Below are 22,272 nucleotides of genomic sequence, written 5' to 3'. Positions count from 1 at the left end.
GCTGATAAAGGACTCTTCAAGGCATGGAGCAAGAGTGAGTTAGCTGTGACCATCTACTCAAAAGTAATTCCAAGTTTTCTAGTTTTTATTCACCCCGAAGTTGTCAAAAGTCATTCACCATTCCGTCATCAACTAAAGGCGTGCCCAAAGGGTGGCGTCCGTCCGTTCAGGTAAATATAATGACAAAAATCTAATTTCTTGGTTTTGTTTCTGAACGAATCAGTGTAGTAAGATGGCATTCTCGAGGATTAACAAATAGGTGTGTGCGCAGTATTGAGTGAAATATGTACACAAATGGACATTCAGTTTTCTTTATTACGCCAATTATAAGCTTGTGCTACTTTTCTCGAGGATAGCGAGTAGCGAAGTTTTGAAAATTGTTGATTTCTATGTAGGTGTCTGCCGTTATTATTTTTGCGGTTGGTGTGTACTCCTGATTCCGTTTTATCACTTCGGGGATATCATTATTCGAGCTTTGGGTATACTTTCCTTAGTTTTTGGTGGTTATTTTTTCTTTGTGTGTGTTTACTTAAGTTGCTTGATCGATAAGATATGTTACAACGTAGGCCGCGGTGACTGAAGGAAGTTAAACAAGCTAGTGAATCATAATTACACCGTAATCGTGTACTTTTAATCGGCGAATATGGTGGCATTATTTTTTTCTCTCAGGGATTACCTTTTATTGATTTTTGGTTGTTACAATTATTTTCCTTAATCGTTAAATTTGAACAGAAAGGCTTAGCTTTCACAAAACGTTGGAGGTATCCCAAGTGCTAAGGATAAATCGCTTCCTTTGTCTTACCAGGGCGATTTTTGAAAACTGAAAGGGCTTAGATTGGTTAAGTCAATATTTCTCTGGCTATAGGTTTTATATCATTCACTTATTGGGTATGGAGGGCTGTAGTGATGCTCTTTAATTATATTTTGATGACACCGATCTCCTTAATGTGATATTGTTTAACATCAATCTTAGTGAATTATCCAAGAGCCTTGTTATTTCATCATAGCTCACGTTTAAATTTATTTCGGCGTGTTGGATAAGCTTACACGGGATTGCGAGCTATATTTGAACTAATGTTTCATGTGATTTACGAACTGAGTTTGTATTGTTGGTATTTTGCTGTATTAAAATAGAAACACATAGTTATAGGGTATTTTATGGCGTATGACTAATTCTGAGGCGACCAAGTTGCAACTTTCATGTGTAATTCTGTAACCTTCGATCTTGTCCTGGGGACACGAGTTTATTATTCAAATTTTAGCATCGAATCCATCTACAAGCGACGTAACGTAGAACTTCGGTTTTTGAAAGGATAATAAGTATTTTTTTGTGATAATTTTATTTGTTTCCCATAAATGCTAATTTTAGTTGTTTGGTTTGTGTTACATACCATGCTAATAGGTCAAATTCAACGTGTACATCATTTCTGTTTCAAGATATTTTCTGATTGTAGTTTTAGGAAATGCCTGAGAATGAGTCAGAGAATTTTTATCATTGTTTGAGTTGATTTCTATTATTAGGCATTGAGGAGAGAGATGTGCTTATTTACCTAAGGTTCATGGGTACATCGGGATTATTCGAGCTCCAAGGCTTATACCGGCGCAATTTTCTCTTCAAAACATTTCTCAATGGAAAGTACTTAAGTTATACTTGATTGATCGTGAGTTATCTGATGGGTAATATGTGACGTTGCTAGAGAAGCTTAAATAGAATTTGTGGAGCGATATACATTGCTAAATATTTCCATGCAAATGTAGAATTATTGGTTATGGCTTTCAATGGTGGATGTGCTGGAAAATTTGTATGGAACGTAATAAATTTTGCAGAAGACCGGGGAAAAATGTGGAGGAAGCTCAATTTAGGCAATTCTGATTTAAAATTTCATCATGTTGTGTGATTTGAAGTGTACTAGATATTCTCATGCATTTCATTAGACATACTGAAATAAGAAGATGCTGTTATGAAATATTATTGTATATTGGCTGAAAGTTTTTAGATTGTTAATGACTTGATAGTTCTGAGAGATAATAGTTGAAGTATATTCCTCGATTGTGTTCTATTCTTAGTATAGTTGATATTTTTAATGTCATTGCTACAATATCATTGTAATTGTTCATTAACTTCAATATTGGATAGATTAGTGTCTCGCAAAAAGGTGATGATCCCTGATTTGGGGAAGAGAAATAAGGCGTGTTAACTATGTAAGAGGCTACAGAAAACTTCTTGGCATCAGTTACCTGAGGACACTAGCAGGATAGGTGGTGAAACTTACATATTGCATACAACTTTTTAAACTTTTGAGCTTTAAAAATATCACATTCAATATATATAAGAGCTAGTATGTTTTAAGTTCATGCTAGCATTTAAGTCTCGACCCTAATTCCTAAAGTAGTCTTATTTATTTTTAAATGTATCCGGAGAGAATCCCTACTTCCTCTCAGATTATTTTTGAGGGGTGGGGATGTTGTTTGCTTACACAAGAAAAATGTCTATAACCGGCCCTGAATATCTCCCACTACTTGTCCACCTTGCAAAAATTAAACACCTTGTTGGTGTGCGGGAAAGGGGAGAGTTTCACCACAGGGACCAAACCCCAGCTTCTCGTATGTAATAGCCAAATCACTTATAAACACTTGCACACACACACTCACAAATACAAGCAACCAAAATAAGAGCCTTTGTGAGGGCTGGAGAGACCCTGCTAAGGATGCCTGGTTGTTGGTTGATGTAAGTACGCAAGCACTCTGAAAACAGTCACACACATATTCACTCACCCACAGATGGTTTCAACATTCCGGGGCAAAATAGCTCCATGAAGAGAATAGTAGATGGTCTCATTGCTGCTTCCATTACTGCTAGCATTAGGTATAATTTTAATCAAACTGCAATTGAGAATTGTTACTTAAGATTATCCACAAGTTGAACATGCGCCTGTCATCCCAGGGAGAGCTTCAAACTTCCCTTCTCCATGACCTGACTTGGTAGACTTACAGGGTGCGTTCTGAAAGTAATACGATTATTTTTCAAAAGCAATTTATTGAACAGGTTTGCACAAAAGTTTCAATTCTTCAAAGAACTGCTCTTGGGCTTCTACATATTTTTTCCAGCGACTCTACCATGACCAGTACGCGTCCAGGATGGCTTCTTCAGGGACCTCTCGCAAGGTCCTCGTCATGGCTGATTGTCTCTCTGGTATGGGAAAATTTTGGGTTCTTTTCAGGGTCGTCTTATTTGGAGGTTACAGAAAGAAGTCTGCTGCGGGGACTTCAGATCTATAGGGGGATGGAACAGCATTTGAACTTCATGCTTTGCCAGACTTGTAGCCCATTCCTTTGATTTTTAATGATGCTGCATCCATTTAGAAAGCAAAAATGACCATTATGATGAGCTGTGGAAAAAGTACATATTCAAATGCCTATTCTGTTATCATTAATAAGGCTAGAATCTTGGAAGTTCTTTATTTTGAAGTGACTTCAAATTAATTTCAATAATTAGCTAGAATTAATTTTTCAGTTGTCAGAATTTCTTGTACATACTATTTATTTCATTTTACAGCCTTTACTTTTTTGTCTTGTCCTCGAGTTGATTTTGTGGTTTAAAATCTCACCTCCTACTTATTTACCCCATTAATGTTAGGGTTATCCATTCTTTTCTCCCTCCTGCCGTTTTTCTTCCTATTACTTCCTCTGCCGTCGTTAAAATTTTCCTCTTCACCACAATCCACATCGTGTACGCATCATCATGTCTTGCGACTTTTAAGGTATCGATTGTCCCTTTTCTGTTATCAGTTAAACTTATTTTTGATCATCAGTATGCTAACGGGGATCAATAAGTGTAGCGTCCTGAAGTCAAGAAACTTTTGGTAGACTATAAGATTGTCATGATAAAATTAATTATGTGAAATGCAACGTGACATTATGACTCAGAGTCGAGATATTAAGTAGACCGAGATCAAAATGTGTAAAAACGCAACCCTCTCCACGGAGTGACGTCACGTTCACTGTCTCTCCGAGGGAAATTCCGACGAGAGGAGAGCCGCTCCTGGCCGCCGGCATTTGTTGGTGCTAAAGTTTCGTCGAACTATAATTGGGGAGGGTTTACAAGCCGAATTCAGTCATCGGCTATAAACTCTGCCTTTTCCCTAAGAGCCTCCTTGATTTCATGGTATCATTCTAAGCGAATTCCTTTCTCACCTGCTGCTTCCATTACCAGATAGATCGTAAGCCCGCCAACGAGCGACCCTTGCGGACGCATTCTTTTCTCAAGCCTCGCCCACGTACCTCTTTCAAGCATAATTATCTCGAGACTAGTTCAGCTATGGTATGCCGAAGGCTCAATGAAGAGCGGGCGAATGAACCAGCAGAGCAAATACCTCTATCTCTCTACACTCTCGACCTAGCGCCGCCAGAATAACCGTGACAGTGAGAGTTAATAGAATTGTGTGATGTCTTTGAGTGGGGGTTCTATGATGCTCCTGAATTTCAAAAATATGTACACAGATCGCCGCGATTCCTTCAAAGCATACACATCCTCGAATCAATTGGTACTTAATCACTGAAACCGCGGCAGTTTGGCCCAGAGTTGAGAAGAATGCTGAAAGATTGGTCTTTGGAAATCGGAGATAAATAAGTATTAAGAGGGATAAGTGAGATGAATTGGTGATGTTCAATTAGTTGAAAAGTATTCATATACAGGTGATGATTAATCGCAGTGGTGATTCTATAAATGTGATTGAAGCACAAGAGATGTGCCAAATGGGCGCTTTCTATGAATAGGAAATTCCCACTCTTTTATTTCCTGCTTCGTATTCCAGGATCAGTCGAAGATATTTTCGTTAAATATAGTAAAGACGGATTGTAGGGCTATGGACATTCCTATAGGCACGCTGCCTATTACCGTAAAAAATATTTTTTTTTCCTGGGAACCGGGAATGGGAAATGCGCGAGTAGTTATATTTATCGTTTCTCTGGAAGCGATTGACTGCAATTTGGTCCAATAGTATCCAATCAGAAAATTTTCGCATAAAATCTTTCCCCGTACGAAAGAACTCGTTAAGTACTGTAGTTCTTGGGGGAAATCATATCCACTCTCTTACTTGTCCCCCTGGTTTCAAGTTCGCAGTGACCCGTTCATCCTTATGGGGGCCCCATGAATAGACCAGAAGTACGCATTTAGTGCTAGTTTTTGGGAAAGGCAATTTACCGAAATATTCCTCCATTAGAATTAATTTAATTTATATTAACGTTGAAAATAACGATACGCGACGAATATTATAGGATTTAAGACTATGTATTTCTCGGAAATTTATATTTTTCCTCTACACGGATGAGGAGCTTCCTCTCGACTGATATAATAGGCTGAAATGTGTATACAAGCGTTTGATTACATGCGGACTTTGCACTACCGATTAAACCATTTTTACGCCCTGGAATTTTGGCGAGCTAATGGAATGAATTTAGTTTTTAAACCACTATAATCGGTATCTGAAAGTTCCGATGAATCAAGTTTAATTGCTCTTCTCCCTTTCTTGACAAAGTCTTTTGCAATCGCTGTGATGGACCGAAGTTCCACAGAATATTTTTTTTCGCGAAACTATGCTATGGATCCTCCCATTTCCACTGTCACACCCGACATTAGAATAGGGCGATTTCCTATTATTTTTATTACCTAATCGAAAGATTATTACTCCTGGAGTACATATTTCACGCTTTTAGATTTTTAAATGACGATATCTACTTTTCGCGGTTAAATGAAAAGTGAAAGTTTTCCAGCCCGCTAAAACGCGACGGCTAACAGTAAGTATGAATGCTGGGAAAAGCCCGTGTGACGTCTGGCTGCTGCTGTGTGAGGCCGCCTGGGTGCGAGGCTATGAACGCCGCTACGATGCAGGCTGCTTGCTGCCGGGCATGGCGGTAGCGTAGAGTACCCTGCTAGCAGGTAGCGCTTGGCTTAAATAAGGATTATTAATACCCTATGAAACGAAGGAAACTTTCCGACATTTGGCAATTTTAATAGGTGATTATTAAGAGATGTTTCCCTGAGCTCTGTGCCTCATGCATGCATTGGTAGATGTAAAACTCGTATCTACTCGCATAGCATTCAGGTCCCTGAGACGTCACATGGAGTGGCATCGCATGGGCGCCAATCTGGCCTTTTTCAAATGAGTTTAAAATGGACCATTAACATTCGTCTAAACTGGAATTTATAAAACCAAATAATTTGTATATTATGAATACACTAATGTTGGGTAACGAATCGCTATCAATGCCTTTCGTTTTCTCTGTTGGAGGAAACTACCCTATTTGGTAACACCTGCCTCAATTTCTTATTCTCCTTAAGAGCCCACCGTAGTTATTCCGTGTCATTATTTTGCTGTCTTGAAGCAAGAGAGGAGAGCTAATCCGACTGACCGGTATTTTTCTATCAAAGCATCACTTGTTTTGCCTGCCTCTCGTATCCTGATAGTGATAGCATGGAAATCGTGGCGAACTGTCTCTAGTCGAATATTTCCCTTCCTCCCAGATTTCCAAAACTCAGCAGGCCTTTTCTGACCCATTTGTGATAATGGCCTCTGTTTTTTTCATCGACTATGCCTTCAGCCGTCTATGCCATTGGCCATCGACTAATGGTTCCTCCGCCTTAAGGGTCGATTTCTCAACACTAGCACATGAGAGTGCCCTTCTCGAATGCTTATCCCTGTAATCCCTCCGTGCCTCCCCACAGTAAAGCGTTGTCCATCCTGCAGAACTAGAGTAGTATCCTGTATTTGAGGATGTTCCTATCATGTGATTTAGGACCTCAATGGCTTCCTGTACTCTTAAAGGACTGGAATAAAATACTTCAAATCTTTCAGACTTGCTAGTGAGATGATGATGAGCGGAACGAAATTCGGTTTGTGGGAAATTTTCAAAAATGCGGCCTATTTCATAGCTCCAATGCTGATCGAGATCCCGAAAGCGGAATGAGATTTTCGTAATTAACTAGCGATTAATCGGGCTTATTCTCCTAACTGTATTCCTCCGGGTTGGGTAACTGTTTCCACCTGTGGCCAGCTAAGTTGAAACAAAAGTAAGAGGAGAAAATACCTTTAAAATGTTTGCATTCAATAGTTGATTGTTCAGTTTTAAAAATAATTATATAATGAAAAGCAATAAATGCATACCAGATATTCTTTGCGCAAGCGTATTGATGCCACCATCCCACAGGAGAATGCAAGACGAATACTCGGCAAGAATAGGAAATCCCGGTTCTAGACGAATTTTTCCGGCTGTCATGACGGGCAACAAAAGAATCAGTAGTAGGCCGCAGATGGCCCTCTATAGAGAGGCCCGCAGACCGCTGTTTCCCCGTGTGAATCTTTTCTAAAGTAAACCTTGAGTGTCGCTTGTTGAATGGCTGAGTGATGTCATCGCTTGCGTCGGAAAAAAAAATAGCGCCAGACGGGAAGTCCTCCATATCAATGCCCTTGACCCACCTGTGTATCGCAGCTGGTGTCCGAATGATATTATTTCACTCGTTAAGATGTGGTCGACCAAAATTGGATCGGTAAAGGCTGAAGCAGCCAGTGCATTTGAGGAAACTGCTATGTGAGATATAGCTTCTTTAAGATAACGTGCATCGGTGGCTAAATATGTTAAATTTTCGACGTTTCATCTCATATTTGTTTCAAACTCACCCGGGTGTCGGACTCGGTGTAATAAAATACACAATACCAGTATTAGATGGAAATATACTCTTCAGTAGGATGTATTGGTGTATATTAAATAAAACAGCTATGCCTATATCATATATTTATGTGAAATTAAAAAGGCTATTTTATTGGATACGTAGCAATTTCACTAGCTAACGCCTGAAGCTATTGATTGTATCGGTGTATATTAAACACTCATAATTTATATAGTTCTGCATGCGTAATAAAGTAGCTAATTTTTCATAGTTTCTTTTATTTAGGTAATCCTTTAGTTTCAGTTGTCAACTAACCAATTTGCATACCTACCTCTACTTAATCATTCATTCATCGGCCGAATTTTATTGTTTTTAGGAAGAGTTCTTCTTTAGTCAATTTTCTCTTGAATTTAGGTATCCATTTAGATATCAAGATATCTAAGTAATATTGGAGCTTTATCACTTGACTTTCATTTATCTTCATACCTTCTCAAAACTAACCTCTGATGAGATCATGTTTTATCCCTTTTCCTTGTTTTTTTTTTCTTCTTCTAAGTATATCCGTAGATGAAGTTGATATCGTTCATCCGGTGGTGCTTAAACTACGTATCGACTTAATGTAGAGGGTCGTTTAAAAATCTACGCCAGATAACAATATTGAATATTTGAGAAGCGGGTTCAAGTAAAATTTTCATGTATCAAAAAGATCAGTCAATGACATTTCGAATGAAAGATCAAAATAAAAACACTAAAAAGAGCAGTCGTGGAATCCGGCATAACTATGTAACGCAATAAGACAAACGCAGAAGACATTGAGAATAAACCTCAATGAACAAGGCATCATTGGAGCGTTGAACTTCCGGAACGGCGCATTAGGTATTTCAAATTCCCAGACTACTTATCCTATGTAAGCTTACTATATAATCGAGTTTATTCTTGTTTTCAAATTGGAAGACTCATGCATAAAGGCAAACGTTGCATGTCAAAGAGGAGAGGTGGAGAAAAATATTTTGGTTTGTATCTGAAGGAGGCGAGAGACAGGCAGGGAAAAAGTTTTAGTGCTTACGAATTCGATTTTAAAAAATATTCTTTGGTTTGAGATATCAGTGTATTTTAAAGACATGGACACCCATAATTCAGTGTTTATGTGAACAAAACTAATTTTATTAGTTTGTTTTCTCCCTCGGGTATTATTTAAGCTACAGCTATCTACTAACATTTTTAAGGGAGGTTTAAAAAATTCACGTAAAACTCAGTTCATGCAACATCTCAGTTACGTTGCTCGTCCCATTTCGTTTCCGGAAATTCTTGTGTGCACACTCTGTTCCTATATGAAAACTTTCAATTCTTCGCCGTCGTGTTTGTTTTGTGCATTTCGAAAATCTGTGCTATTACTGGCTAGCGGCTTAGCTAAGTTGGATGTTTCATCGGCGGATGTTTGACGTTTTCGGAATTTGTCGCCTTGTGTGGAAATGTCGGGATCGAAGGTTAGTTTTCTAGTTACAAGCCGATGGCGATGGTGTGAGGGAAGGGAGAGAAACGTCTGCTCGTGGCGAACTTCGGCTCTTGCGATCGAGGACAAGGGTGATGGAGCCGTCCCTAAAGTAGCTCCGAAGGTCTCTGCTTAGACGAAAGAAAATTGGGTGTCTTTTCTGTGCTCTGAGGTCATTTTTGAAACGAGTTCGGGAAAATCCGAGAAAAATATGAGAAAACAAAGCATCGCTCCAGTTTTTCCATCAAATCCAGAGGTGAAACGGTCATTAGTTGCTCCGTATCCTCCGAGATGTACAGCCTGGAGCACATTGCCCCCTCACTTTTATTTTGACGGCCCTAGCCATGGCACTGTTGTACCATAGCTTAACCGGAACGCGGGAATTGCGCTTTCATTGATATTCTTATGGCATACTTCAATGAGGTTAAACTAATATGTCTTCTCGTACACCACATCATATGTGCCAATTCAATTTCATTTTAAATATATATGCATTAGGGAACGTATAAGTATTATTTAAGACGGAATTTTACGCAATAATTATGTACCAGAAAAAAGATTTTCGTCGCTTCCTACAGTTACCTTAGGCAGAGAAACATGAACAGTTACTTATGTTTGCACGGCTCATATCATGGGTCAATTCTCATTAAAAATATTAATGCAGTATTGTATCTTAGGGGACAAATAACCAGAAAAATGGTGCCAGACTAATCAAAGAATATTCCGATCGACGTGTTTCTTTAAACGACGTGCTAATGTATTGAATAAAATACATAAAACGCTTCATTAGCCATCAGTATCGATTACTTGATAACTCGAATAATTGTTATATCGAAATTTACGGTACTAAGCTTATAGTACGTAATAGTAGTAGCCCAAAGAACGTTTTATAGAAAATTTTCATGATATCCACAAAAGGACGTAAAAAAAACAGGCGAACAGGCGTACTAATTTCCAACAGATGAGAATCAAAGTTCCTGTATTCCGACCCATTCCGATCTGTACATAGAGGATTTTACGGTTGCTCCTCTAGTCCTACTTGAGCTGTAGCTGCCTATTAGCACCGTTTGAGGTATTACCCGTGCTCTCACCAGTAGTCAAGATTTTTCCTCGCTGAAACAAACCGTCCGCTTGTAAGTTGCACCATTGATTAAATATGGCATTTCAGGAACGTAAGTCAGCATCATATCAAGGGAGGACTGATGGGGCTTCAGCACTGCTCCTCATCCCCTCATATTTTCAGGTTTTTTTTTCCTGGGGGAACGGTATTGTTAAGTGATCAACACGAAACGATGTTGAGCATGAATATCCCACTATACCTTGCATAAAAATAACTGAAAGGTATTGATAGGGGGAAGCGACGAGTGGATGTCCCGAGAAATTAGAAAAAAATTGATACCATTGAAAACGGAGTTTTTTCTTGAAACTTATAGTTGGTGGCATGCACGTATGTGTGAAGAATATCCGGCCGAGCTTACGCTTTGTCAAGATGTGTTGCTTATCCTTCCGAAAGTAGATATTTGCCCTTTCCTACAGTCCCCCATCTATCATATAACCGGTAGATGCGTTGCCGAGGTAAAATATTGGTCCCAGCAGCAACACTTGTTCATGATGGAGTTTGCCTCGGACCATTCACTTGCCTCGTGATTCGCGCACAGAATACAATAACTGTCTTAAAATTATGTCTTGAAGGGTTCCTCGGATGAAAATATAAAAGGTATGACGTTGTTGGGACCGACATCCTCAATTGCTAAGAGATATGTATGCGCTCGAAGCCTACAGCTGCCTTAATCCGCTCCTGACGTGTTCTGAGCTGTTTCTGGTGCAGTGTGAAAGTTTCCATCGAAGTTAAATTTTCTTCTTCGTTAACTTTATTCGTTATTATGAGGCGAAGGCTGTCGTCACCTGATTATAAGATAGTAACTTTGATACCCCTTGTTGTATGTAATACACGTTGAAAATTTTAGGACTCGGAAATTATTGTGAATTATTTTGTGCATGATGACGGTGGTGTTGCTAGATAGGGGTTTATAGTATGGGAATGCGTTTTTGGAAATTCCATGCCTCGGAGACTGTTTCCACAATTTGTCAAGAGAGAGGCTTATGAAGCCAGAACGGATTTCCTTGGGAAGTATGCCATTGGTCTATTTATTTACAAATTTCCTTGTTATTTTTATTGAATGATGAATATGGAAAATTCACGCCGTGTTATTAAGGAGCTGACGTTTGTTCGAATGTCAGAAACAGAGTTACGTGTAGAGTTCTCTCTCTCTCCATTTCTCATTTACTCTATCCACTGGGAAATCCGAAAAATGCTCGCCGTCTGCTTTCACTGGAAAAACATGCCATTTCTAAAGGGGTTGCACTCAGCTGTTTTTCTCTTCAAAGGCTTACTCAGTTCAAGTACGGTTGTCATTTGCTTGTCATTACTCGAATCCCAAAATACTCCAGCCCCAGGCCTCTTGAGGAAAACTTTCTCGTTGACAACAATAAAATAGCATCTTTATCATGTCAGTATTATCCTTAGTTAAACCATCCCGAACTTCCAGTTCCAAAATATCCAATCCGGTCCAATTTCCTTTCATCCCGATGTACGGCAAGCGAGACCTTTGAGAGCTCGGCATTCATGCTTTTCAAATTTTTAATAATAACTCCTTATTTATGTTGGCATGATTTTTAGGAAGTCAATTTTATCGGGGTAGGGTGACATTCTCGATGCTATTGAAGCATTGTTCTTGTAACTCCTGAACGATTTTACCAGCGCTAAAATTTCTAGCAGTTGATATTTAGGATGCTCATTGCGTTTGTGAGCTCTCACACTTGCTAATGTTTTCTCTCGCCTGGGGCAGCGTTGCGGTAGTATTGCCTACCTTGTGACAGTGCTCCGGGTTTAGAATAAAATTTTTACTTTCACCTTCGAAATATTGCCCTTTAAATCGTCACGTGCGACAACCAGCTGATGCTAAGTGTCGTAAAAATGTTTTCCCGGACTATGTGTCACTCTCGATGCCGAAAATGTTGACACTCTTTTAAAGTTTTCTTTTAGTAGGTTAGAAAGCCATTTGAACCTGGCCTAATATTTTGGAATTTCGATGGATGTTCTTACTCTTCGAACTTATTGTAACCTAACGGTTCTACGTATTTATTGGTGCCCCTTGTTTTCTAAAGTGAGAATAAATATAAAATCCGTTTCTTGCTTTATGAATTTTGGAAGAGAAGTTAAATGGGTTCGTGGATATAGTCATAGGAAATGGTTTATAGACTGAAAAAAATGAGGTACGGGAAGAGGGCTGGCCGGGGTAATCTATCAAACGCCACTTGTGAAAATATCCTAGTCACTACGTTGGCCGTTATAATTGGTATAATCGCAAAGCATTGGACTCGTATGTTCCCTGGAAAAATTGGATATTGTAGAATTTTTTATCCTTTAATAAGATATAAATTTATGAACCTTCATTTTCTGTTAGTGTGCAAAATCCTCATTCGATGTTTACTTCCGAGAGCTTTCGATGAACGTCAATGAAAATCCATCCCTGTTGAATAATTTATAGAAAAAATACTGATCGAAAAATGCTAGTTAGAATGTTGAAGAAGTAGTAAGTGTTATAAGCCTACACTAATTTTACTGATTATTTCTGTCAGCTATACATTATATCCAGACTGAACTTCATAAATTAGCTTTTGTGAAACTACCGATAATGGTTCAAAACTAACATTACTGTCGGCGTCAAAATGATGTGCCGCTGTACTTAGCAAACTTATATCTGGACTTTAGTGCATGCTATACTAATGAATAATATGTCACTTTAAAGGAAATTTTATTCTTGATTCTAATTTATTTTTTATTTTATAAAAAATTAAAAAATGTAGACACGCGAGTGCAATAAATGACTACGCGCACCATAAAATTAGCCGTTTTGTCAACTTCATGTACTTTGTAACTCAACCTAGGGAAAACTACTTCGTCTACAACATTCATCTTCCACAATATGTTGCAAACATTAATGTAGATTAATAAAGTGGCCTTTGCGTATTTTGAAAACGCATATTTTGTTGTAAAATAACGAAAATGCTTAAACACTATCTAGTCCTACAGTATACCCCGAAACAAAAAATAAAATCGACGGAAACACTTCTGAATTTATTTGCAATTTTTCTATGATCCGAAGTGATATAGCTGGGTTGCGGCGTAGGTATTCGTTGGGACGCACAGTGTAGAGCACCTTATGAGCTTAAAGCAGAGGTTTGTCTAACAGTATTTTTGACGTCTTAGTGTTTTTTAATCGAAAAGATCAGCCAATATTTTACATGTGTCGCAAGTGATTTGTTTTCGCGTTAATTTCGTTTATTTTTATCGTCATTTTAGGGAAGCTTTGTGTGTGTGTTTTTTTTTAATTTTTGACTCCAAACTATCCAAGGCTATGCTGTAGAGTATATCAAAAGGTTTTCGTAGAAAACAACTGAAAGTAGCTGGTGCTAATCGAAAATTTTAATTTAACTCTTTATTTTCATGTTTTTTATTCTCGTTGATTTTAAAAGAATTTTCGCTCCTAGTAGCTCTAGTGGTGATAATATCCATTGAAGAGCGGGATAGGTTATGATCTATGTAGATAATCTTTTATCGTCCAACCAATTGCCGTGTATGTCTTAGAAATCAGTCATTAGTTTTATTGAGAGTTAACACTTTTTAGAGTGATTAAATATTTAGAAATAGCACCTTTATTCCCTGCTGCCAATTGTCGCGGAGGTTCTGTTTAACTTTTATTTGTCGAACTAGATATTTGACTCCAATGATGGGAGTGACTTGTGAGTCATTGAGAGGGAGAGAATGAAAAGCGACGCCAGTCGAATTCTCCGTGGCCGGTAATAACCGGATTTTTTCTCTTTCGCGGCCAGTTATTTTGCAGTCATCCTCTACCTGAGTTTCGTTTTCTCATCTTCGCACCCGGTGGAACCCAGTTTTTTTTATGCCCTACCTCGTCCGTTTCGATTCATTCTTATTATCGTAAATGGACAAGGCTTGAAAACAAGACCGTGGCTCTCACTTTGACCTTCCTTTCCCTCCCGTTGTCGTGTCTGGCGGTTTTGAGTCAAGCGCGCAGTGGATATACTTCAGTAACTCGCCGTTGGTGGCGTTGGCCTTAGGGGGGAATTCGTATTGGTTCGCTTCGTGTGGTGTTTAGATCAGCTTAGAGCTTACGCGGAGTCCGAAGTCCAAGTCGAGGATCGTCTTGATTTCCTACTTCGTCGTCATATTTCTTCGTCGTTGAGAACGTGTCACCATTATAGATCTCTCTCACCATCTCTTGCTCTCCGTGCGATTTAGGCTGTAGTTCATTCTACACGTTCACCGCGAGTCTACTTTTGGATGAAAGTGCGATCGAGTGGGAATTAATTTCCCACTCAAGTTCGCCTCGTGCAAGTCTTAGTCTGCTAAGCATTTTCTTTTCTTAACTTATTTACCTCTTCGTGTAGCGTATTGATAAGACAACTTCGTGTTGTAACTTTCCATATCTATCGTTCTTTCCCGGGAACATACTAAACGCTGACTTAAAAAAGATGCAGAAACAAGGTAATGAAATAATCTTCATTTGCGTCAGCTTTGAGATCCATAGTTCTTTCTTGAATGAGGAAATTTGGATAATAGACGTATTTTTCAACTCCTTCTAATGAATAGACATTTTGTTATTTCCAAGATTATTTAAGACATTTCTTTTGTTGATGTACTTTACATCTATTGGCATAAGTATTTTTTGTAATTTGTGAGATGAATTAGATATGTGAATTATTTTCTTTGTAAAAGTGGAAAATGTTTCCAAGTTAAAATGTCAATTTATTATCATGCTGAAATTTTAAAATTCTGCAATATTTTAAATTTTTTATTTCCAGGGTAGCATCTCGGGGCGCCTTCTGGAGAGCCCTTCGGCTGGTTTTGCACTTTACGAGACCAATTGGAGGCTGGTGCTGAACGGGGAGCCCCCTTGGCTCACCCTGCGCATCCGCTGACATCTGTGTTGTAGTGTTGTTCATAGATACCCTTGCTCCCTTTGATGTTGGTGCTGATCATTTTTACTGCAAAGAGGATCCTCTGTTGTGCCTAGTCAAGTATAACAATACATAAACAGGTAATAATCACATAAATTGTTCAAGGTAGTTTATTATATTTTCAAACTAAGTTGACTTTCATGGGAAACAGTGATGTATAATTTGTAGTTTATATGTGTATTTCAATGAGAAGTGTTACATCTTACTGAACTATTTCTAATTTGAAGAATTCTGAAAAGCTATGATATATTTTATTTTCAGCTCGCACTAGCATTTTAAAATTCCATTTGCTATAAATATTGGCCTTCAGTCATAGTTTGATCGAAATTGACCAATATGCAGCTCATTGGCAAGCAGTTGGAGGAAGAGCCAAGGATCCATGTATTGGACCCTGGAACTGATGTTTGGAATGTCATCCGAAGCATTGCAGATTCTGGGGTATGTTATTTGTTGAAGCTCTACATGTAGGGGTCAGTATTGACTTTTTTACTGCAGTGAGGATTTTGTTAATTTTAATTCTTTTTTTTGTGAAATTTCAATATTTTTTTCTCACAGGCTAACAAATATGCTTTCTATCCAAAGATATATTAAAGGAAAATTAATGGGTTCTTTCACCAATTATATTGTGTTCATTAATTTAAAATTTGAAATACTTCTGAATTACTTTGGTGAATTAAGATTTTAGGCCACGGTGAATGACACCATTTTAGAAAATAAACTTGTGGTAGAAGTAGTTCCAATATGGTATTCCTCCTACAATTTTATTGATGTATGCATTTTTTATTTTATCTTTAATATCTCTACCTTACTTCATTTTTGGTTTAGCATATCTAAATTATGCTTCGCAGTTAGACATTGCCCACCTGGCTACTGTACTTTATCAGTGCCTAGAAAATGTAACCTTACTTCACATTCTTTTATAATCCTTTTAGGTTCAAGAGGATGCGTTCTATGTCTGTGATATGGATGACATTGTGAAGAAGTATGAAGTGTGGAAACAAAAACTTCCTCGTGTGTACCCTCACTACGGTAATTCCATTTTGCGTAGATGAAATTCTAGTGGAGGGACTATCAAGGATCTAATTTATGATACTAATCTGTCTGTAATTTTTGTTTCAGCTGTGAAATGCAATGATAACCCACTTGTTCTTCAAGTGCTTGCTGCTCTTGGAATTGGCTTTGACTGTGCTTCAAAGGTAAATCAATTTTATAAAATTAGCCCTGAATTATGTATAATACAAAAGTATTGTTGTTACTATAAGAATGTAGACCTTTGGAGGTTGTAAATGATTCATAATTCATTTATTTCCGTGTAATTAGCATATTTAGACCATTTAGTCTTCTCTACTAGTAGTATTGTAGATTAATCTCTGTGACAAGTCTGAACTTAAGTAGATGTATATGAATTTGAAAATGAATTAATGGGTAGTAACTTATTTTTCTGTCCGTCCATATCTTTCATTGTGTTTGTTTGAGGGGACTGGGATCTTTGTTGAGTTATATCTTTATGTATCTTCATTTGATGGAGATAATTTTATATGTTTAATTTTTATATTTATACTTAAATTTATATCTTTACCTTTATGTCTTAGGTCTCAGAATTATATTATGAGGATACTTTAAGATGATGTATTGAACCCTCTATTTTCATTCCTGTGCCTGGAATGAGAAGTAATCTTCTCCAAATGCTGTTTTACTCTTTCTCCTTGCTTTTGAATGAGGAAAAAATTTATTTCAGTTCTGTCGAATGACATACAATCCCGAATTATTGTAGTTTGTTGACTTTCCTCTTCTCCCCAAGTCTTGAATATTCACTTATGCCATACCAAATCCTCCTGCCACATCCTAATTACTGAAACTGCATCATCACGCATGTTGTCTACATCTTGCTGAAAAATATTGTATTGAAAACACACATGCTTTCCTCATTGCCAAATATGGTGACTTTTCCTTAGAATATATTGTTTGAATATAAATTAAGAAATAATTTGAACGAGATATGCTAGTTTTTTTTTTTAGCTTGCATTCATTTCCTTTCTCAGCAGTTTTTTCCCTTAGTGTGTTTTAAGTAGGAATGTATTTTATTCATTTACAAAATCAATACACCTATTTGGATGGTGGTTTAATTCTATTTGCCGAATTTAATTGATATTGTTGACCCAAGTAGCAAATACTTGGTCAATTTGGGTGGAATGATCCATTTATTTATCTTTCTTGTTTAACTTTAGTTCATAAAATTTCCCTGGTAAGACGAAAGGTTTGGGCATCTTAAATCATTACCTTGTTTCATTTATAAGTGCTTGTTATTCATATTTCATTGTGGATTATGAATTAATGTTTTTTTATATTGTGATCAGTACGTTTTACAACAGTTATTTTTAAGTGTTCTTGTTATGAATTAAGGAGGAATGCATCATACAAGGTAGCTCTAGTTTCAACCTTAAATGTTAGAAGAAAAGTTGAATATATTTGTATTGGCACTTGCTGCTGGTAAAGGATGTTTGATAAAATTTCTATGCATAGGCATAGCTGATAGTTTTAATTTAGATATAATTCTCAATTTTTGTTGATAATAACCTATTTTTTTAATTTTATTAGTCACCCTTACTAATCTGCAGTTGCTTGATTGATTTAGGTTCTATATCAGTTCTTTAGTAAAGAGTTAACCCAATTTTGGAGCACATTTCACTAATTCAGTTAATTGCTTGTTCACCAAGGATGCTGCAACTCTAGGATCAGTGACATATGATTGGAACTGTATGCATGTGAAAGCTTCCTGTTTCGTAGTTGAGGACCAAAAGTGTACTGTATGAGTGCTGCGAGTAGAAAAGGCTATGCTTTTATGTTCCATGAAATATATGGAAGACCCAGCATCCTATGGCAATTTTCTTTAATTTTAAAAATTAAAGTATCTTGGGTGAGTTATTCATAATGTAATGCTGAGATTTGGGTTACTGTAATAGAGATTCAGATGAATAGCATGTGAATTGATTAATGATGTAGTAATGAGGTGACTGGCTATTGAATTAAATTTAGAGATGTACTTCTCCTTTGTAATCATAGTCATGAAATTGGTTTATGTAATATTAGGAGCTATTTTATGTTTATAATGGAGACAACTTAAAGTTACTTTTGGTAATGCCTTTCAGATTTCTTACTTTTTCTTTGCTGTTGCATTATTTTGGCGAGTTCTATAAAGTCTGTGTTAATGGGTCTATTTTTATGTAAAGTTATTCAAAGATAATTATTTTGTACAATATTGTCTGTCTCTCTAGTTCAATGCGTGATAATTTCATCAATGTTATTATCATCATCAGTAACACAATCAACATTTTAGGTGTTCAAAGTGTTTAATTAGCTTCTACCATAAATAAGGCGTATAATCAAGGGCAAAAGGTTGACAGCAGAATTTGTATATGCAGGTGTTTGGTATATTTCTGATCAGTAAATTAATAAGTCAGGATTTCTGTGAATTACTGAGAGATGCAATTTTCATTTCAATATGTGAATTATCAAAACATGAATACAGCAGACTCCCGATTATCCGGCTGAGTTTTATGCAGGTCGCTGATTACCCATGCATGAGGTCACGGTCCTCCGAAGTTTTCCATGATCTTTATAAAAAAATAAAATCAGACGAAAAAGCACCAAGATATTAGCATTTTTTAAAGTACAATGCTACTGCGGGCTAATTGTTTCCATTAGAATCCCCTTCTTGAAGTGGAATTGTTTTATCTATTTGCTGACACGGAATGTTTCAAGTTTACTTGGACCTCTGCTCCAGCATTGTAGATGACGATCAGCTAATTTTAGAAGATTCTTCAATGGTAAATCATTCGTAAATTCAGAGAAATGTTACTTATGATCTCCGATTGTATATTTTATGTCGCAAATGCACAATTATTGCCGTGGCCTCGCATGCAGTTGAATACGGCCCAAGGTAACTGGAGATTTTGTCACACTCAGGCCTGTTTACACAATCCCACTCAACCTTGAATAAGCCGTGAGTTTCATCTGCCGTGAAAAAACCTGGAAATAGCCGTGAATCTCATCATAAAACTTAGAAATCTCTCAAACTTGATTGTAGAACTACGATAGACAGATTGAAAGAAAAATCGATATTTCGATCATGTTTCAAGGCCGAGTCACGTGCAGATACTGTTCACGCATTCATCTGCACACGTGTATTCAAAGCGCAATTATTAATTGGTCCGTGTGCCATGACAGCACATTGACCTTAAGCCTGCGATTGGAAGACATTAACCCTGCTAAAAATCAGGCACTTCTTCACTTCCGTGCCACCCTGCTCTCTCCATTTTCCCACTCACACCCTTTAGCCGGACCTGAATTTTGCTAGCTACAGGTGACGTCATGGGAGATGGCACTTTCATTGCTGCGTTTGCATTCAAGGCATCTGTTGTGTTTGTTACATTTTTAGTTAATGTCGGGCCGATGATTGTTACGTGATCAATATTTCTGCCTAAAATTCTTGATCTACAAACCGTGAATTTGATGATATTTAGACAGTGTAAACCTGGAAAAAGCAGTGAATTTTATAATTTAGTTATAGTGGGGACCCTGATTACCAATGAAGGCCAAACTGCATAGGAATGGAATAGTAGGAGTGAAAGCTGCAGGGAAAGTGGAAGTAGAGATAGCATGAGTCATAGCCAGGCACTCCCCTGATACAAGATTACAAGAAATAAAAGTAAAGATTGGATAATCCGTGTTTTCCAATTATTCGTGCCGCCTCCCCCCATCATTAGCCCATATAATTGAGAGAGTACTATATATGGTGTTGAATGAATTCATTGGAACTTCATTCTGATTTTTCATATCCCAGTACCCAAGTTTTTTCAGTTTGACGTAGAGGGAATATCTCTTGACTGGGAATGGGAGCATGGCACTGCTCAGAATGAATTGATGTGAAAATTTCATTTGGAAGCACCATGTTGGTTCCACCCTTATGCTATTTGCATTAATATGGCAAGGGTAGAGTGAACTCCTTTTTTTTTTAATGTGATGCAAGATTGTTTGAGATGGTGAATTTGGCTTAAGATGGCTGCATTTAACTTAATGATGACAAATTTGTGAAGGAATATAGGACAGATTCAATTCAGTTTTAATGTACTTAGGTTCCAATCAATTGCCCCAGATTAGGTGACATGTCAGAGCAAGTATTGATGTACATCGTACTGCCAGTCAAAATTAGAGGTGGCTTGATTCGTTCTATTAATATCTATTATATTTCCTTAACCTAGGAAATTGGGATAACGATGACATTTTCTGTGAAAAACATGGTAATATTTGTGTCAATGAATTTGAACAATGTAGTTTAAATTGTATTTTAATTGGGGATGGTCGGATCGGATTCATCAGATTCAAATATCAGCGGATATTGCTCTTCACCGAATACATCAGTTCCAAAGTCGCGGAAGACATTGAATCTGGATCAGAAATTTTATATTAATGCTTCAGTGAATGCAGTGTCCCATTAGAATGGAAAGAGTTCCCATAATCTCTTCACATACTCCAATACACTGCGATGCGTGTCCTACTCATGAACCATTCTGTTTAAAAGCAGGTGTTACGTAACAGAATTTCAGCCGTGGATAATTGTGAGGCAAAATACGACAGGCACATATAATGAATCTACGCTAGAGATTGAACAACCTAAGGAGAAGGCTCAGCGCCAAAGGATAAGAACCACGTCAAAAGTAACTTCGTTGCAGATTTCACAAAACCACTAACCAGCTCCCTCGGCCCATGCCTCTGACTTTTTTTTCATCCCTTAGGAACAAGTGAAGAAGGATGTGAAAGAGAAGAAATATGTAGGTGTGAAAAGATTAGCTGATAGGAGAACTGAGTAGAGAGCTGTGTTAAACCAATCCTAGGATTGTTGACCAGTGATGATGATGATGAGACCGAACCGACCACAAATAATTTGATTTGATGGTAAATATCAAGTGAAATGAGAACTTAATTCATCCCACCCCCAGCTCAGCGACTGACCTCTCTCAGCCTACCTGCTTCAAATTCACTCCTTTTCTGGAGGCAACTGTTATGTGAATCACCTATTGGACCCTTTAGTGTCTAATAATAGATTTCGGCAATTGGATGACATGCACAAGATTCACAAAAGAATGAGACTTAACAATGCATTTCTAACAGTATTTATGTTTTTTAAGCTCTAATTGATTGATTCAAAGCTTTCTAGTTACAACAGGGCCATGCCAATTCTTGGCACTGCAAATGGCACACATGAGCACACTCTTACAAGATGAGATAGACTGGGAACACAAACTGCATACATATATCACATAGCTCGCCTGGCTTCTCCTTGAAGCCAACGATGTTACTAAGTTGCAAGATTGGACGTGTTGGTCCCCTGACTCCCTGTTCCTTCCCCTCCACTTCTCCTTTAAGTGCTTCTGCTAACCCAACTCCTCTCTGTGGTTGTCTCGTTCTGTTCAAGTTCTCCGCAGTTGACCTCTATATCCCATCTATATGCAAAACAGTTCCTCTGTATTCCCCCTCCTGCCATTTCCAGTGAGATAGACTTCAGCACCATTGGCATATTATGAGATACTAAGTATAACTGTTTATATCCTGAGTGTGTAATAACTTGAAAGCTTATAAAAATTATTTTTAATCAGTAAAAATATTAATATCCATATGGCAAAAATAATAGCATTCCTTGGAATGTACGGGCCCAGAAGAAACTTGAATAATTGCTTTGTTTGATAACAGGCAATTAACAATGCATTTGGATCGGACAATGTCCAAAGATCCGACTCTAGAAATCAAGGATTCGGTCTGGATCAGGAACCTAAAAAATCCTGGATCCGTGCATCCCTTATCAGTATTTTTCACTATTATAAGATAATTTAGTGTACTTAACCTCTACAGGTTAATTTCATGGATATTCTTAAAAAAGGAATAAGTTTACTAATTTTCCTTGTTTAGAACATATTTTGTATTTCACTGTGTTCGGGGTAGCCTTGATCACAATCTAAATTCGATTGTGGTCTGATGTGTAACAACATTAGGGTGCTAATTATCCATTGTA

General features: G+C 37.6%; 1 protein-coding gene across 3 annotated transcripts in view; it reads left to right on the top strand.

Moving 5' to 3' along the window:
* LOC124155510 (ornithine decarboxylase-like) overlaps nt 1-22,272 on the top strand; it is a 35,825-nt gene continuing 13,553 nt past the window's right edge. Inside the window, exons 1-5 of one of the 3 annotated variants that reach the window (XM_046529386.1) lie at nt 1-170; nt 15,048-15,283; nt 15,465-15,641; nt 16,136-16,232; nt 16,323-16,399. In XM_046529386.1, the coding sequence (XP_046385342.1) occupies nt 15,540-15,641; nt 16,136-16,232; nt 16,323-16,399 (276 nt within the window). In that variant the 5' untranslated portion in view covers nt 1-170; nt 15,048-15,283; nt 15,465-15,539. Of the gene's footprint in view, nt 171-14,341; nt 14,731-15,047; nt 15,284-15,464; nt 15,642-16,135; nt 16,233-16,322; nt 16,400-17,964; nt 18,121-22,272 lie in introns of those variants that run through there. The other 2 variants (XM_046529387.1, XM_046529388.1) reach the window with 2 other exon arrangements.

Source organism: Ischnura elegans, chromosome 3, assembly GCF_921293095.1.
Source record: "Ischnura elegans chromosome 3, ioIscEleg1.1, whole genome shotgun sequence".
In the NCBI taxonomy this organism is placed as follows: domain Eukaryota; kingdom Metazoa; phylum Arthropoda; class Insecta; order Odonata; family Coenagrionidae; genus Ischnura; species Ischnura elegans.
This window is presented reverse-complemented; position numbering and strand designations above follow the sequence as displayed.